This window comes from Pseudovirgaria hyperparasitica, assembly GCF_010093815.1.
Source record: "Pseudovirgaria hyperparasitica strain CBS 121739 unplaced genomic scaffold EJ05scaffold_11, whole genome shotgun sequence".
In the NCBI taxonomy this organism is placed as follows: domain Eukaryota; kingdom Fungi; phylum Ascomycota; class Dothideomycetes; order Acrospermales; family Acrospermaceae; genus Pseudovirgaria; species Pseudovirgaria hyperparasitica.
The window spans coordinates 1493886-1510764 of NW_022985559.1; the positions used below are offsets into that span (position 1 = coordinate 1493886).

The following is a 16879-nucleotide window of genomic DNA, read 5'->3' on the forward strand; positions in this document are numbered from 1 at the left end:
GCTATCTAAACCGCGTCACATATCATCATAACTTCTTTCGCCCTTCCAACACCACTGCCTGGCTTCTCACTCTCTTCGCCCGTGCCATACTCTGTAGACATATCCTCGAATCGCCTCAGCTTGTCACCTTCGTCCATATCGTCACAATCATGCCTAGCGCCACGGGGCAGAGCTGGGAGAAGTACCAGAAGAACTTCGCTGACGACGAGGTAGAAGAGAAGAAGATCACACCGCTGTCAGATGAGGACATTCAAGTGCTGAAGACTTATGGAGCCGCACCGTACGCCGCAGAGCTAAAGAAGCTCGAGAAAGAGATCAAGGACAAGCAGTCATCAGTCAACGAGAAGATCGGAGTGAAGGAGTCAGATACTGGTCTTGCACCGCCACATCTATGGGACATTGCTGCCGACCGGCAACGGATGCAGGAAGAGCAGCCGCTGCAGGTGGCCCGGTGTACGAAGATCATTCAGGATGAGAAGGACACGGAAAAGCATAAATATGTTATCAATGTCAAGCAGATTGCCAAGTTCGTAGTGAATCTGGGCGAGAGAGTATCACCGACAGATATCGAAGAAGGAATGCGTGTAGGGTAAGTTCAGATGTCATTCGAGGACAACTTCATTCAAAGTACTGATACGACCCCAGCGTCGACCGCAACAAGTACCAAATCCTCCTACCTCTACCGCCAAAGATCGACCCTTCCGTCACAATGATGACTGTTGAGGATAAGCCAGATGTAACATATGGCGATGTCGGTGGCTGCAAAGAGCAAATCGAGAAGTTACGAGAAGTTGTAGAAATGCCTTTACTCTCCCCAGAGCGCTTCGTCAATCTGGGAATCGACCCTCCAAAGGGTGCTCTTCTATACGGCCCCCCAGGAACCGGAAAAACCCTCTGCGCGCGTGCCGTAGCCAACAGGACAGACGCAACCTTCATCCGTGTCATCGGTTCCGAACTAGTCCAGAAATACGTCGGTGAAGGAGCACGCATGGTTCGTGAACTATTTGAAATGGCGCGCACCAAGAAAGCCTGCATCATCTTCTTCGACGAAATCGACGCCATCGGTGGAGCCCGTTTCGACGACGGTGCGGGCGGTGACAACGAGGTCCAACGTACCATGTTGGAACTGATTACCCAGCTCGATGGTTTCGATTCTCGCGGAAACATCAAAGTCATGTTCGCCACGAATAGGCCGTCTACACTCGATCCCGCTCTGATGAGACCTGGCCGTATCGACCGAAAGATTGAGTTCTCCCTACCAGACATGGAGGGCCGAGCCAACATTCTCCGGATTCACGCCAAGAGTATGAGTGTGGAGCGTGACATAAGATGGGAACTGATCTCGAGACTGTGTCCCAACAGCACAGGTGCAGAGCTCAGGAGTGTGGCGACTGAAGCCGGAATGTTTGCTATTCGCGCAAGGAGGAAGGTCGCTACAGAGAAGGACTTCCTGGCCGCCGTGGACAAGGTCATCAAGGGCAACCTGAAGTTCAACTCGACGGCGACATACATGCAGTACAACTAAGCTTGTATTCAGGGAGTTGGGGAATCTTCGTAATAGTGCAAAGACCGTATTAGTAGCTTTAGACTCAGCATAGGATGGCGCCTAGAACAACTGAGCCCCATGTATAATACGATCATTGATCTCTCCAGAATGTCCACGGTTGCATGTAGTGAGAATCGTGCATTCGAAATGTAATATGTTCAACTCGATATAGGTACAAAGTTACCCGCTGCCTAATACATGCACCTCTACCCTGAAAAGTAGACTTAAAAACAGTTTTTCTAATACGTACGCTTGAACGGAGGAACTGCCTTGCACTCCGCCTCGTCTAGGGTGTTCGCCACCACGCTTCTGTAACTCAAGTCAACCTTTGAGTGCGGCTTCTTTTGCCAACTAAGAGTGTGCTTCATCCAGTTCTCGTCATCACGGTCGGGATAGTCCTCGCGGGCATGAGCGCCACGGCTCTCCTTGCGGTTGGCGGCACTCTCAGCAGTTTGCACCGCACAGGTGAGTAGATTCCTTAGTTCAAGCGTCTCAACAAGGTCGCTGTTCCAGATCATACTGCGGTCCTTGGTGCCGACGTCCTTGAACTTGGCGTCAACGTCGTGGATTCTGCGGACACCTTCGTCGAGAGATTCTTGAGTTCTGAACACGCTGACATCAGTTTGCATGACCTTTTGCATCTCAGAGCGAATATCAGCAGTTGGTAGATGACCATCGGCAGTACGGATCTGGTCAATTACGCTGATACCATCGGCACCAGCGTCCGCGGACACAGGTCCGACGGACTCGCCAGGACTGAAGTTGTCGCGAATGGTGTGAGATACAGCACGGCCGAAAACGATCAGATCAAGAAGTGAGTTGGCTCCGAGACGATTCGCTCCGTGGACAGAGACACAGGCAGCTTCACCGCAAGCAAACAGACCTGGAACGACCTGATCCTTACCGGACTCGTCTACAGTTAGAACTTCTCCGGTGTACTTGGTTGGGATACCACCCATGTTATAATGGACGGTGGGTAGGACGGGAATCGGTTGCTTGCGAACATCAACACCAGCGAAAATCGAAGCAGTTTCCGAGATACCTGGCAGACGTTCATGAAGAATCTCTGGTGGCAAATGACTTAGTTGCAAGTAAATGTGGTCCTTGTCTGGGCCGACACCGCGACCTTCGCGGATCTCCATAGTCATGGAGCGGGATACGACATCGCGACTGGCAAGATCCTTAGCAGTTGGCGCATAACGTTCCATGAAGCGCTCTCCTTCTGAGTTCAGAAGATAACCTCCTTCTCCTCTTGAGCCCTCGGTGATCAAACATCCAGCGCCGTAGATACCGGTGGGGTGGAACTGTACGAATTCGAGGTCCTGATTGGGGAGACCTGCGCGGGCGACCATGGCCATGCCATCTCCGGTACAAGTGTGGGCAGATGTACAGCTGAAGTACGCACGTCCGTACCCACCAGTGGCAAGGACTGTGTGTTTAGCCAGGAATCTGTGCAAAGTCCCGTCTTCCTGGTTATAAGCTAGGATACCCTTGCAAACACCATCCTCCATAATAAGATCGGTGGCGAAGAATTCGATGAAGTATTTGGTGTTGTGGCGGAGAGATTGTCCATAGAGAGTGTGAAGCAGGGCGTGTCCAGTGCGATCAGCCGCAGCACAGCATCTGTAGGCCTGACCACCCTTTCCATACTTCTGGGATTGACCACCAAAAGCTCGTTGATAACTACTATAGTCAGCAAACGACATTTTCGGCTACGGTCGACAAGCTCTTACATGCGACCATCGTCCGTTCTCGAGAAAGGACATCCATAGTTCTCGAGTTCGATAACACTTTGAGGAGCCTCTCTTGTCATGTAATGGATAGCGTCTTGATCTCCAAGCCAATCCGAGCCTTTCACAGTGTCGTACATATGCCATCGCCAATCGTCCTCATGCATGCTGTATACTTGTTAGATTTGGAGACGGTTTCGCGTGATCGATACTCACTTTCCAAGAGCCGCGTTGATCCCTCCCTGCGCCGCCACAGTGTGTGACCGTGTAGGAAACAGCTTCGAAACACATGCTGTATTAAAGCCCGCCTCGGCCAGACCAAATGCAGCCCGCAGACCAGCACCTCCAGCGCCAACAACTACAGCATCATATTCGTGGTCTATGACGGGGTATTTATGGCTGATCGCCCCGGACGCTTCCTTTGCGCGAAGCGGTTGACTCGTAATAATGCGCTGTACGGCTTTCGTAGATGAAAAGGATCTGTTCTGCTGTTGAAGGCTCTTGCATATCTGGACAGAACAATGTATTAGCTGATATGTGCATATGTAAAGCGTAATTTGTATATTTGTAGAGCGCTCACGCGTCCAATGGCTGACAGTCGTGCGAAGAGCTTTGAAGTTGCGTCTGTGAATGCGGAGGGCTTGCGGGGGTCTCGGTGGACGCCACCAAGATCGTGCATGGGAGGAGTCCTACCTGGGAGCCTCTGGCAAGTCCCCGGTGCCTTATGGAATTCATCTTGGGTACGACCGGACGGCAATGTTGGAGGGAAAGTCGTCTGTTTGGGAGGCTGGAGTGAAGAGGTTGTAGGCCTGTGGACGGATCATCGACGTCGCAATTAGCTTACCTTCGCCTGCCTCGCCATTCGCCGGCCGCCACAGCCGAGGCGTCTATCCGTCCTACAATAATCGTGCGTTGCATAGAGTCCAGAATTTCGACCGTGATTACAGTCGCAACAATAGCCAACTAAATGACGATCTTATTCTTTCAAGTCGATTCATCAAAATGTATCGTTTGGGCTGAGGGACCTTTGCGATAATTAATTGACATTGATTGGCAGTGCCGTCCGGTAACGTGCAGTGCATGTGAAAGCTTAGCTTCTACTGCCGGTCCACACAATTCTGCAGAACATAGCCATAGGTCATTGAAGCTTCAGTCATATTCGAATTAAATTAACAAAAAATGCTCCTGGCACGAGATGCCAATGTATATTTAGTTTATTGGAAAGTATGCGAGTGGAAAACCACTTCGTATCCATCACTCGGTGTTAGTGTTGTGGTTGTTTGGGCTTTACGGCAGTCCTGCAAATTCATCGCGAAATTTGACATACAGTGGAAATAGTGCACAAGAAGAAGGTCGGCTAGAGTTTGGGTATTGGTCATTTATTTTATTTCCTGTTCGCACTATTCGATGCCACAGGTGAACGCCACACATCTCCCTTCGAAGAACCGTTAAATGCAAACATCGCCGAGAACAACCTACGCAGGAGCCACCAAGTCCTTCTTGAGTGTACCCAAGAAAGCGCGCTTCTCCGCTGGTGTCTGGTATGCGCCGTGACCGAACTTAGAGGAGGTATCGATCCACTTGAGATCGATCTTCTCGAGCGCTCTTCGGCTGGTGTGGGTGAACATCGATTTGCGTAGAGTTAATACACGTTTCTTTACACCCGGGCAGGATCCCTTGATGAGAACGTAGTCGTTCTTCACTTCACCGTAGCGTACGAAGCCTCCCATGCTGTGACGTAGTTAGCTCCTATAAGTTCGCAGCGATTCCAGAATAAAACTTACGGAGTGATGGTCTTCTTGGAAACGTCGAACTCGGTGGAAGCGTTGCCCTCATCATCACCCTTACCAATGCGGTAGATCTTGTGGTTGACGGAAGTACGATGATGGTAACCCATTTGACCAGCACGTGCAACAGTCCATTGCACGTGGGAAGGATGCCAGGCACCGATACAAGCGACCTTGCGTAGACCTTTGTGGGTCTTGCGAGGAAGCTTCTTAGTTCCCCAACGAGAAGTAACACCGTTGAAACCGTGACCCTTGGTAACACCAATGACGTCGATCATTTCATCCTGTTCGAACACTGAGCTGACATCGACGGGCTTCTCGAACAGGCCCTGAGCAAAATCGACCTTGGCAGCAATCTCACCACCGTTGACTTGAATCTCCATGAGGTGAGCCTTCTTTTGCTTGAGAGGAGTTTTGCTAATCTGGGTGTGGGCAAGAACGCGGACGACTGTGCAGTATTTCTTGATTCTCTCGAGTTCGCGGGTGACGGATTGGCCGTTGTTCTCAGAGTGCTTCTTGGCGTACTTGGTGAAGGCCTTTCTCTTGCTCTTGTACCAGTTCTTGTAGAATCGGCGCTTGATCTCCTCGCTTAGATGCTCGGCCCAGACGGTTGTGAGGGAACGTAGACCGCGGGGAGTCTCGATGTAACCAACGACACCAACTACGATCATCTGCAATGCGTGTAAGTAAATGGGCCCAGTATCAAGTTTAGCGTTACACATACCGGAGGAGTCTCAATGACGGTCGCGGCCTCAACGATTTCCTTCTTGTGGAGCTTGGCACCAGGACGGTCAAGGTCACGGACGACGGTCGTCATACCAGCCTTGTAGCCCATGGTAGCGGTAAGATGGACAGGCTTCTTCTTGTCATCCTTGGGAAAGCTGTTGCACGCAATTGCAGTCAGTTTATCTCGACCTGTACTAAGAATTGAGTGTCGACTTGGGTACGCACCTCTTGACCTTTCCTCGGTGACGGGCAGCCCGCTTGCGGGGCAAGAAAGCCAACGAACCGTGGCGAGGAGCCTCGAACTTTCGGTGCGACATAATGGGCAGCCGTTCAAGGTATTCGGATAGTCGTTTGGTGTTGTCGCTGGGCGCTGGAAGTTCGAACCGAAGTTCGATACTGGTGAAAGTGTGGTGGATTTTCGATTCTCGCTTACAGATGGCGCTAAAGCCGCATGAGCTCTAGCCTGGCCTTGGCGCGACTCTCTTACACTCCAAGTGTAAGGGAACGAAGCCCCCACCAAACTCGACGTCTCGACATTATATCGACATCTCTCTCCAGTGTTTCTCCTCATTCAAGCCGGTCGTATCAGCTATTGTTACATCTTGTGGGCTCTGGGATCCAGATCGCGACCTTTGGCCTTATCAGGTACGTCTTTGGAATACATGGATGAATGCAGGTGGTCTCCTCACACGATCCTACTCTGCCCTTACCCTGCCTGCCCAGTTCTCACTGATGTCAGTCTGCTCCCCTTCCCGCTTTCAAGCTTCCTTGTCTCATAAAGGGCAACACCGCCCGCGCCAATACACCTATCCCTCCTCGGGGCCGTGTTGTACCCTTTGACTTACTTTTCACTGTCTACCTTCGCCGTCCCGTTGACTAACCACTACTTGTTGAAGATCGAGCTCTACTCTCCGTAAACCACGCACTGACCGCGACAAGCACTTCTCTATCAGTATACCATCTCCCAGCGCAGCATCCCCTTCGAATAGAGAGCCTCATACCTTGTCTCTATCTTCTTTCACACACTCGCACATCATCTTTTTCGCCGTCGCCATTCGCAACTTTCTTCAAATACTTCCGAAGACCGAAGTAGCGTCCGTGTTTGCGCTCCCAGTCTTACATTCGAATTCGTCATACGTCATACGCGAGACTCCGTACAATAAGACGCATTACACAGTAGACTGTCGAACAGCTTCCTGCTCGTGAAATCAGAATTCTTGCTCGCACACAGACAAGATGGTGGAAAGCGATAACCAGACAACGTGGAAATTCACGCAGTACGTACCATTTCGTGCGCTCCGCCAGCTGCTGGACCCGAAACGGCCGTATCGTTGGTCTTTTGTTATAAAATGCTTTATTGTCCACTGACTTCCTTGTCTAGATGCTTTGGTGATAAAGGTGACGTAGAGGATATCACAGAGGGTACAGTCTTCCTTATCAGTCCCATACCTAAACACTATTAACGCGGCGTTAAATTAGCCGACATCATATCAACAGTCGAATTTGACCAAACGGGCAACTATTTGGCCACTGGTGACAAGGGTGGCCGTGTTGTGCTGTTTGAGCGCAATGAATCAGTCAGTACCGATTCACGAGGGTCAGACCTCACACTCGCTACTATTACTGACTTTGCCCAGAAAAAAACTTGCGAATACAAATTTCACACAGAGTTTCAATCACACGAACCAGAATTCGATTACCTGAAATCGCTCGAGATAGAAGAGAAGATCAACAAGATTAAGTGGTGTCGCAGGCAGAACGCATCTCACTACCTCCTATCAACAAATGACAAGACTATAAAGTTGTGGAAAGTATTTGAGAAGTCTCTAAAGGTTGTGGCTGAGAACAATCTCTCTCATGAGTTAACTCCGGGAGGGGTTCCAGGAGCTGGGGGTCCCGTAAAAAACCCAGGAACATACTTTCGCAATGCGTCAGATCTCAAGCTCCCAAGATTAACACATCATGACACCGTTGTTGCGGCGGTACCGCGGAAGACGTATGCGAATGCTCACGCATATCACATTAACAGCATTTCGGTGAACAGCGATGGAGAGACTTTCATTAGCAGCGACGATCTGCGTATCAACTTATGGAACCTGAACATTCAAGACCAGAGTTTTAACATTGTTGATATCAAACCAGCGAATATGGAGGAGCTGACAGAAGTCATTACTGCTGCGGAGTTCCACCCTCAAAGCTGCAATTGGTTCATGTATGCGAGTTCGAAAGGAACCATCAAGCTCGCTGACATGCGAGAGAGCGCATTATGTGACCAACATGCCAAGCGTATGTTCTCTGTATAGAACTAGGAAGAGCATGAAAGCTAATCGTTGATACCAGAGTTCGAGCAAGAAGAGGATCCATCATCGCGATCTTTCTTCTCGGAGATTATATCCTCAATTTCCGACGTTCGATTTTCACATGATGGTCGATACATCCTCTCCAGGGACTACCTTACTGTTAAGATCTGGGACGTGAACATGGAACGCACCCCTGTCAAGACGATCCCAATTCACGAACACTTGAGGCCACGTCTCTGCGACACGTATGAGAACGATAGCATTTTCGACAAATTTGAAGTTGTTTTCTCAGGTGATGCCAAAAACGTTATGACTGGCAGCTACAACAACAACTTCATGATTTACCCTTCGGACCCTGACAAGGACACAGAGGTTGTTCTACAAGCCGACAAGTCTGCATTCAAGGCGAAGAAAGTCGGTATTCCAACACCTATGAATTCATCAACAAGCCCAACGACAGGCAACAAGAAGAATAGCTCTCGGGCAAACAGTCCGGCCGCTGGTGCCGTTGGCCAGGGACAGAGGATGCGAAAAGAAACCGACGCTGATCAGATCGATTTCAACAAGAAGATTCTGCACATGAGCTGGCACCCGTTCGAAGACAGCATAGCCATCGCCGCGACCAACAACGTAAGTATACTCACCAGCACGCACGCCCACGCATACTAAAATCGTCGGCCAGCTCTTCGTCTTTTCGGCGCTATGAACGATGGACACAATCCCAGGCGAGATCGTTTAGTACCAGAACCACAGGCCAATGAAGAAAGCCGCGCCTCTTCATGTGTGCCCAGGTCTACCGTCATTGGGTTGCCGGACATAACGAGTAAACGAAAGCGACAAAAGTTGGAGGTCTGACTGAGATCGGGGGGATGTATCATGTGGCAGAATAGATAGACTGTTAGGCTTGCATGATTTGCAAGCTCACTTAGATCGGACCTCTGCGTCGAATGGAACGTAAAATTACTACAAAGGTGTCATGCAAATAAAGCATTATCAAGCCTTTTTTATCCTTGTGGAGAATTAGGAATAAAGGTCCGAGTCGTAGAGCCGCCTCAGCCCTGCGACAAGCCCTGTCCCTGTGTTCTGTTAGACAAGCCACAGCCGACGAGCGGCCGAGCCTCAACTCAATTCGGATGGATCTATCAACCACACATCGACTCATGACCTTATATGAATTTGAGATCTGAGACTGTTTAGCCAGAGTTACCACCATGTCGGATGCCATTCGACCATAACCCGATTTCTGTATGTATGATTTGATTCCCATAAGATTGCCCGGTTCATATCGTCCACGTCATCGTAGCATTTCATTCAGTTCTGGTTCAAAGTGCCTCGAAGGTATATCAATCACCTCTGCCCGCGAGCGCTGGACTGTTACGACGAACAGACGTGTGCATACGTGTACACGACTGATACAGATTTTCGGATCAATGCTCCCGCTTCTAAGGCTAATGCGTACGCAGGATCTTCTTTGAAACCTACGTCAAACTTCACCCCTCAGTATTCTATTCTTCGTTCATACTTGGATTGTAACCTTGTCTGTACGTATACGGCATCGAATATTGCCCACGTCTATTTCCCACGTCTATTATGATAGAAAGCCTCGTCCCTCTGGGGATTGTGACGCTGATCTTCGGCGGGTGTTGTTCCAATGTACGTACCATGCAATCGGGCATATCATGCGTGCATCAATTCACGACGTTTTAGGTCTTTGCATTAGAAGCAATCGTCAAGTATGTACTCCTCCCTAACCTTCCACAATTGCAACAGCTAATAGCAACCCAGAGAAGAACCTAACAGTGGTATGTATATACAATCCCGTAGTCCCCCTTCTACCCAACCATCAATCTAACCACAACCACCACCCCCCAGGCCTCCTCATCACCCTCGGCCAATTCATCCTCGTCTGCCTCGCCGTCCTCCCCTCCCAACTCGACCCCTCCAGCCCCTACGCCCTCAAACGCTCCGCCGTCCCCTTCCACAAATGGCTCGTCTCCGCCGGCATGTTCTTCGCCGTCAACATGCTCAACAACTGGGCCTTCGCCTTTAACATCTCCGTCCCCGTCCACATCATCCTCCGCTCCTTCGGCTCCGCCACCACCATGGCCGCCGGCCACCTCACCGGCAAGCGCTACTCGCGCCTCCAGATCCTCAGCGTCGCCCTCCTCACCGCCGGCGTGCTCGTCAGCGCCTGGGCCGATGCGAGCGGCAAGGGGAAGAGCATGACTGACCCTGGCCAGAGTAGCTTCGGCGCCGGTCTGGCCGTCTTGTTGCTCGCGCAGCTGCTGAGCGCGTGGATGGGCGTCTACGTCCAGGATTTGTATGCCGTGCATGGCGCCGCCTGGGAGCAGAATCTGTTCTACTCGCATCTGCTCAGTCTGCCCATGTTTGTCCCGCTGCGCGCTACGCTAGGGGCGCAATTCCGTGCGCTGATGCGCTCGCCACCGCTCGTCACGCCCACGTCAGTATATTTACCCGCGTCGCTGCCGCTGCCGGTCGTCAAGCTGCTCGCGCAGACGCCGAGGGCGGTGTTTATGCTCGGTGTGAATTCGGTGACGCAGCTGTTGTGCATCAGCGGGGTGAATCTGTTGAGTGCGAAGACGTCGGCGGTGACGGTGACGATTGTGTTGAATATCCGGAAGCTGGTCAGTTTTATATTTAGTATCTGGTTGTTTGGGAATAGAATGGGGTTGCAGATGGCTGTTGGTGCGGTGTTGGTGTTCGGATCAGGGGCGCTGTATGGGTGGGAAACGACGGTTGGGATTAAGAGGAGACGTGCAAAGGCAGAGATGGAGGCGAAGAAGGCAAGGTGAACCTAGAGTTGTCGTTTTCATGATGAAGTTGGACCAGATAGATATAGAGTTAGTAGTAGTAGTAGTATTGGTCACAAATCGTTCTTCGAGGCCATCTGAAAACGATCGGTCTATTTGGGGATCTACTGCTACTAGATTGACACATGAATCGTGTGCACGTCTCGGCATGATCAACGTAGAACAAGCATGAACCAACAATATGTTCCAAACAGTCGACAGCAAAGGAAATGAGAAAGCACCACGTGACAAAGCACAAAAACACTTCAAAGATTATTGCATATGTGCACTCCGTTCCACTGTTTCTAGGAGAATGTAATGCAATATGTGAGAGACATGCAGAGTATGAGGAAAGCATGCTTCTCAAGTGTTGACAAACGCCGGCGACCCCCATATTATCGAGATACCTTACTTGGCAAGGTTTCGTTCCAACTTTTATTCCGTAGATAAAACTCAAATTGGATACAAGCGAGTCGGCAGCTTAAGACGATTTTCGACACCACTTAAATCAGATCTGATCACATTGTCAGCTAATTGTTGCCAGTAAAGATGCGTCCTCTGAGACTTACCGGCCACATTCATGGGCATCTCCTCAATTTGTGTGCTGTAGAATTGTTCAATTTCGCGCATCATTCGTACGTCATCAGCAGTGACGAAGTTGATGGCAACACCCTTACGACCGAAACGGCCACCACGACCAATGCGATGGATGTAGTTCTCGCGGTTGGCAGGCAAGTCATAGTTAATGACCAGAGAGACTTGTTGGACATCGATACCACGGGCCAACAGATCAGTAGCGATGAGCACACGGGATGAACCGGAGCGGAACTCCTTCATAATGAGATCACGCTGGGCCTGGTCCATGTCTCCGTGCATGGCGGAGACGGTGAAGTCACGGGCAGTGAGCTTGTCGGTAAGCCAATCGACCTTTCTCCGGGTGTTGCAGAAGATGACGGCCTGTGTGATGGTGACGGTCTCGTAAAGATCGGAAAGGGTGTCTAGCTTCCAATCCTCCTTCTCAACAGCGATGTAGAACTGCTTGATACCTTCGAGAGTAAGCTCGTCCTTCTTGACGAGGATACGAACGGGATCGCGCATGAACTTGGTGGTGACCTCAAGGACGTCCTGGGGCATGGTGGCGGACAGAAGGACAACCTGGGTAGACTGGGGGAGCAGCTGGAAGATGTCGTAGATCTGCTCAGTGAAACCGCGGGACAACATCTCGTCAGCCTCGTCGAGGACGAACATTTTCATGGAATCAGTCTTCAGGACGCGGCGCTGAATCATGTCCTGAACACGGCCAGGAGTTCCAACGACGACGTGAGGGCCATCTCCAAGAGCCTTCATGTCATCACGGACGCTGGTACCGCCGATACAGGCATGGCATTCAATGTTCATGAAATCACCGATGGCGATAACGACCTTCTGAATCTGCTGGGCAAGTTCGCGAGTGGGGGCAAGGATCAAGGCCTGGCAAGCCTTGACATTGGGGTCAATCTTCTGGAGGACAGAGATGGAGAAGGTGGCAGTCTTTCCAGTACCTGACTGAGCCTGCGCGATAACGTCGGAGCCTATGGAGAATCAGTAACCATGTCCGAACGTGGATGTATGCGGAATATGTAGACCCACCCTTGATGACGGGCATGATAGCGCGCTGCTGAATCGCAGAGGGACGCTCGAAACCGTAGGCATAAACTCCACGAAGGAGCTCAGCCTTCAGGTTCATGCTGTCGAAGGAGTCGGTAACTTCATCGTAGTTGGACTCGATCTGACCTGGTACCGAGAGCGTTAGTGGATGCAAATTTGCGGCAAAATAATAGCTTCGCCCAGAACGCAACGAGTGCGCCCTGCGAGAACCTTCACGTACCCTCTGGGATATCTTCGAGGCCTTTTTCAGCCATGATTGCGACGAGAGGAGATGGTGATCACAGGCGTTGCGCTGCGATCAAATGAACGTTTGTGCTTGTGGCCGGGCTGTGCAGAGAAGTCCTTGAAAGGAGGCTCTGCGACAAAGGTTGAAGAGTACTAAAAATGCGAAGAAAGACCCTCTGTACAAATAGAATCAGTTCTATACGAGACGTGAGGCCTCGAAGTGGTGGTGGTTGAGTTGAAGTATTTGTTGTGGAGAGTTGGAAGTGAGAGAAAAAAGTTCGTCCCCGCCTGCTGAATTTTGAAAGATTTCGTAGATTCGGGGGGGATCGCGCTAGTAGCCTTGGCATCCACAGTCCGCCAGAAAATTGTGTCGCGGGAGGCAAAATTATCGCATTTGGATTCGCATATACTATGACAGAACCTCTTTGCCTTTGCTGATCAATGTGAGCTTGATACTGTGACTTCTGGTCAACCGTTCACAGTCACAATACTGACTTTGACGTGCGATCTAGCATCTCTCTCGCATTCCGCATCGTCCGAGCGCATCAGCCTCACTGACTGACCAATCAACAACGGCCTTGCCCCTATGCTTGTTGACTTCAAATGACTCCGTCCGCAGTACTTAATCCCACCACTGACGAGGGAAGCACTATTCATCCAGCTAAGAGGATGAAGATAGATGGTCCCCCGCAGAGCACATGCTCTGACTCTGATGAGTCAGGGGATGACGTTCCGGTAGCAATACAACAACATCCTCTACGAGTGAAACCATCTGGAAATGCCTACACTGCGTCCAGTAACTCGAAGGACTGCAGTGGTTTCTTCGCCAGGCTACCGGACGAGCTGCTTATGGTTTTACTTGAGTCCTTTGACTCAGACAAGTTGACTCAGCTGGGGGGCACATGTAAGTACTTGTATGCCTTCACGAGGTCAGATGAGTTATGGCGGGACCTCTTTGTACGGTAAGTGGCATGCCACGTTCCTTTGCTCTCTAAGTCTCGTTTTATGTCTCCAAGTCTTCGAAATCGTTCCTTGGGATAGGATGCGCCCCGTAAGAGGACAGTATACACCCATACCCTATAACCCCTATTAAGGATGGGGAATAACATGCAATGGGAGCGACATGATCGTATGCAAGCGTTTCACTGATGATATCCTCATCGACCCCATGTCTCCCATCCAATCATGTATCAAATACTGTGTATGCACATCATCGACATGCTCCTACCTCTGACCGGTCAAAAGCTAGTTGGTCTTACTTCATTCACCCTGCTAACGACGAGCTAGATCAAAACCAAAAGACTTCTCCTGGCACGGCACATGGCGGGCAACGTATCTGGGCAAGCCATCCTCTGCATTTTCCCGTCTCGACTGCTCAGCCGTCTTCTCCGACGTCCTCCACCGCCCCTTTTTCTGCGCTCACACACCCCTCGACCACTACGCCCGCAACATTCCGCGCCAAAACGCCATCGACCGCTTCTCCGATCTCAGCGAAGCAGACTTTCAATCTTCCTGGACAAACAAACCCTTCATCCTCACCGACCCTATCAAGCAGTGGCCCATTTACAAGACCTGGAACACCGCCTCGCTCCTCGAGAAATACGCCTCCGTCACCTTCCGCGCTGAGGCCGTCGACTGGCCACTCAGCACCTACACCTCCTACATGCACAACTCATCCGACGAATCCCCCCTCTACCTCTTCGACCGCTCCTTTGTCGAGAAAATGTCCCTCACCGTCAGCTCCTCCCCACCCTCCAACTGCTCCTCCTCCACCTCCACCACCTCCACCGACGCAACAGAAGCAGCATACTGGCCACCCCCCGCCTTCGGCACAGACTTCTTCTCCGTCCTCCACGCCCAACGGCCCGACCGCCGCTGGCTCATCCTCGGCCCCGCCCGCAGCGGCAGCACCTTCCACAAAGACCCCAACGCCACATCCGCCTGGAACGCCGTGCTCACCGGCGCAAAATACTGGCTCCTCTTCCCCTCCCCACCCCCAGGCATCATCCTCTCCCCCGACAACGCCGAAATCACCGCCCCGCTCAGCATCGCAGAGTACCTCCTCACCTTCCACGCCCTCGCGCGTCGCTCGCCGGGCTGCGTCGAGGCCGTCTGCCACGCGGGCGAGGTCCTGCATGTCCCCAGCGGCTGGTTCCATCTCGTGCTTAATCTGCAGGAGGGCGTGGCGGTGACGCAGAATTTTGTGCCTAGGGCCAAGGTGCCGGATGTTTTGGCGTTTCTGAGGGATGTGCCCGAGCAGGTTACGGGGTTTCGGGATGATGTGGGGGATCCGTTTGGGTTGTTTGTTGAGAGGTTGGGGGCGGAGTATCCGGATGTTTTGGAGGAGGGTATGGGGGTTTTGGAGAGGAGGGGGACGGGGAAGAAGGGGAGGAGGACGAGGTGGGAGGTGTTGACGAAGGGTCTGCTTGGGGGGGATGATGGGGAGAAGAAGGAGAGTGGGTTTAGTTTTGGGTTTGGGGGTGGGGAAGGGGATGAGAGTGCGGATGAGGATGATGGGGCGCAAGGAGGGTTCTCGTTTGGGTTTGGGACGACGGGGGATGATAGTGAGGACGATGACGATGCACTGCCAGCCCAGTAGAGAGTAATAATGCCATGAATATGTTCTTAACCTGATGTATCTATATCTCGGCAGTCTCTAGTAGATTTCGCCATAACGTGACCCATTGAACGCCCCTTAAATGCAGTCATCTAACAATGTATACATACAACATCATCAATCATTCCCTTGGTTTCGGGCTCGGACTCAACAGATCCTCCTCAGACACACCGTCTCCGACGTTGAAGACATTAGCAACGTCGTCGACATCCCTAAATTCCTGCGCGTCCTCAGTCCACGCCGGATGTAGACTGATGTCATCCTCCTCTTCACGTAAATGTACAGCGGCCTCGAGCGCATCCGGATCATCCGCATATTCGCGCTCCAGATCCCCGACACTCTCGTTGCGCACATGCTCGCGCTCTTCGGCCTCTAGCTCTTTGGCTCTGGCCTGTGTCTTTTTGTACATGAAGTATCCTGTTGCGATGCCGGCTACGAGGCCGATCAGGATGCTTAGGTATGAGATTGCTTTTGTCTTGCCGTCCATCTCTTCGCCCTCGTCGGCGATACGGCTGAGCTGAGAGCCGACGTAGACGTGGATGAGGAGCTTTGGTGTCACGCACGCGGTGGCGAGGGCGAAAAAGGCCCAGTGGACGGTGGGGAAGGTGGCGATGGCGCCGTTTGAGATTGAATATGGGAGTGGACAGAGTCGGATCATGACTAGGAGCTTGAGGCCGTCGTGTTTCAGAGTCAGGGCTAAGGCGTTGAAGCGCTTGTCGTGGGCTACGAAGCGGTCGACATACTTCTTCAGTACCGAGCGCGAGGCGATGAACGCTATCGTACTCCCAACCACAGTAGCAGAGGCAGCAATGTACCAGCTGGAGGTAAGTCAGCAGGCAAATTCCAGCACCAGGGGGCAAAGTGTACACACCCATTCGGAAAGCCATATACAAAGCCAGAGATGGTCAGCAGCGTAGAGTATCCTATCATCGGCGGGAAGGACACAATGATGATGAGAAACCAGAGTATGAGCCATCCCGCGGTGATATCATTCCACTTCTTCGCATACGGTTTCATCCACCGGAATATGCTCTCATTATAGACCAAAAACAGTATTCCCAGCACCACAGCTATGACGCCTGCTACGCTCGCCAGAACTTTCTGCAACGGCGTGAGCTTATTCCATTGCTTCAGGCCTCTCCTTTGAATCTTCTCGGCATTCTGTAGCACCTGCGCACTCCAACTGCGCGGACGGTCGCCGAAGGTAGACTGTCCCGACCGGTTGTATGAGCCGGAGCGACGAGCATACGAGCTCGACCTCCTCGCCCACGCCGGGCTATCCGAGCGTCTCTGTGATTCTGGATCGGTGTCTGCAGGAAGCATGAAGGCGCGCGCATCTTCGTCAGCGACTGGCATGGTGACGATTCAAGATCGAGATCGAGTTCGGAGATGTCGGAAGCACTGACAGGGGGAGGTGATGACGACGATTCGGCGGCTGCAGACGGCGGAGATGATGACGGGACTACCGATGCAGAAACATCCGAGAATACT

General features: G+C 51.7%; 8 protein-coding genes across 8 annotated transcripts; 4 read left to right on the plus strand and 4 right to left on the minus strand.

Moving 5' to 3' along the window:
* Positions 1-27: 27 nt before the first annotated feature.
* EJ05DRAFT_467162 (26S proteasome subunit P45) lies at positions 28-1733 on the plus strand. The gene is made up of 2 exons (XM_033742833.1): positions 28-589; positions 646-1733. Exons 1-2 carry the CDS (start codon positions 150-152, stop codon positions 1523-1525), a joined length of 1320 nt encoding a protein of 439 aa, XP_033599221.1. The 5' UTR covers positions 28-149; the 3' UTR covers positions 1526-1733.
* Positions 1664-4082, minus strand: EJ05DRAFT_477855 (succinate dehydrogenase subunit A). The gene is made up of 4 exons (XM_033744326.1): positions 3970-4082; positions 3493-3785; positions 3280-3444; positions 1664-3229 (listed from the first exon to the last, which is right to left on the minus strand). Exons 1-4 carry the CDS (start codon positions 4009-4011, stop codon positions 1786-1788), a joined length of 1944 nt encoding a protein of 647 aa, XP_033599222.1. The 5' UTR covers positions 4012-4082; the 3' UTR covers positions 1664-1785.
* Positions 4083-4414: 332 nt separating this feature from the next.
* EJ05DRAFT_454863 (uncharacterized protein) lies at positions 4415-6154 on the minus strand. The gene is made up of 4 exons (XM_033742456.1): positions 6015-6154; positions 5788-5944; positions 5061-5734; positions 4415-5007 (listed from the first exon to the last, which is right to left on the minus strand). The coding sequence occupies exons 1-4, from the start codon at positions 6104-6106 to the stop codon at positions 4752-4754; spliced, it is 1179 nt and encodes a 392-aa protein (XP_033599223.1). The 5' UTR covers positions 6107-6154; the 3' UTR covers positions 4415-4751.
* Positions 6155-6896: 742 nt separating this feature from the next.
* EJ05DRAFT_77241 (protein phosphatase PP2A regulatory subunit B) lies at positions 6897-9121 on the plus strand. The gene is made up of 5 exons (XM_033749967.1): positions 6897-7211; positions 7269-7366; positions 7427-8075; positions 8130-8719; positions 8772-9121. Exons 1-5 carry the CDS (start codon positions 7139-7141, stop codon positions 8793-8795), a joined length of 1434 nt encoding a protein of 477 aa, XP_033599224.1. The 5' UTR covers positions 6897-7138; the 3' UTR covers positions 8796-9121.
* Positions 9122-9588: 467 nt separating this feature from the next.
* Positions 9589-11127, plus strand: EJ05DRAFT_77135 (UAA transporter). The gene is made up of 4 exons (XM_033749966.1): positions 9589-9742; positions 9797-9822; positions 9875-9891; positions 9962-11127. Exons 1-4 carry the CDS (start codon positions 9680-9682, stop codon positions 10900-10902), a joined length of 1047 nt encoding a protein of 348 aa, XP_033599225.1. The 5' UTR covers positions 9589-9679; the 3' UTR covers positions 10903-11127.
* A 367-nt stretch (positions 11128-11494) lies between these two features.
* EJ05DRAFT_77117 (DEAD-domain-containing protein) lies at positions 11495-13260 on the minus strand. The gene is made up of 4 exons (XM_033749965.1): positions 12767-13260; positions 12529-12672; positions 11844-12470; positions 11495-11643 (listed from the first exon to the last, which is right to left on the minus strand). Coding segments are annotated over exons 1-4 (807 nt in total). The 5' UTR covers positions 12801-13260; the 3' UTR covers positions 11495-11641.
* Positions 13261-13440: 180 nt separating this feature from the next.
* On the plus strand, positions 13441-15370 carry EJ05DRAFT_441387 (Clavaminate synthase-like protein; the record flags this gene model as incomplete). Its single annotated transcript, XM_033741984.1, has 2 exons — positions 13441-13733; positions 14059-15370. 2 exons carry the CDS (start codon positions 13441-13443, stop codon positions 15368-15370), a joined length of 1605 nt encoding a protein of 534 aa, XP_033599227.1.
* A 69-nt stretch (positions 15371-15439) lies between these two features.
* On the minus strand, positions 15440-16849 carry EJ05DRAFT_77334 (uncharacterized protein). Its single transcript, XM_033749968.1, has 2 exons — positions 16260-16849; positions 15440-16206 (listed from the first exon to the last, which is right to left on the minus strand). Exons 1-2 carry the CDS (start codon positions 16742-16744, stop codon positions 15510-15512), a joined length of 1182 nt encoding a protein of 393 aa, XP_033599228.1. The 5' UTR covers positions 16745-16849; the 3' UTR covers positions 15440-15509.
* Between the last annotated feature and the right edge of the window lie 30 nt (positions 16850-16879).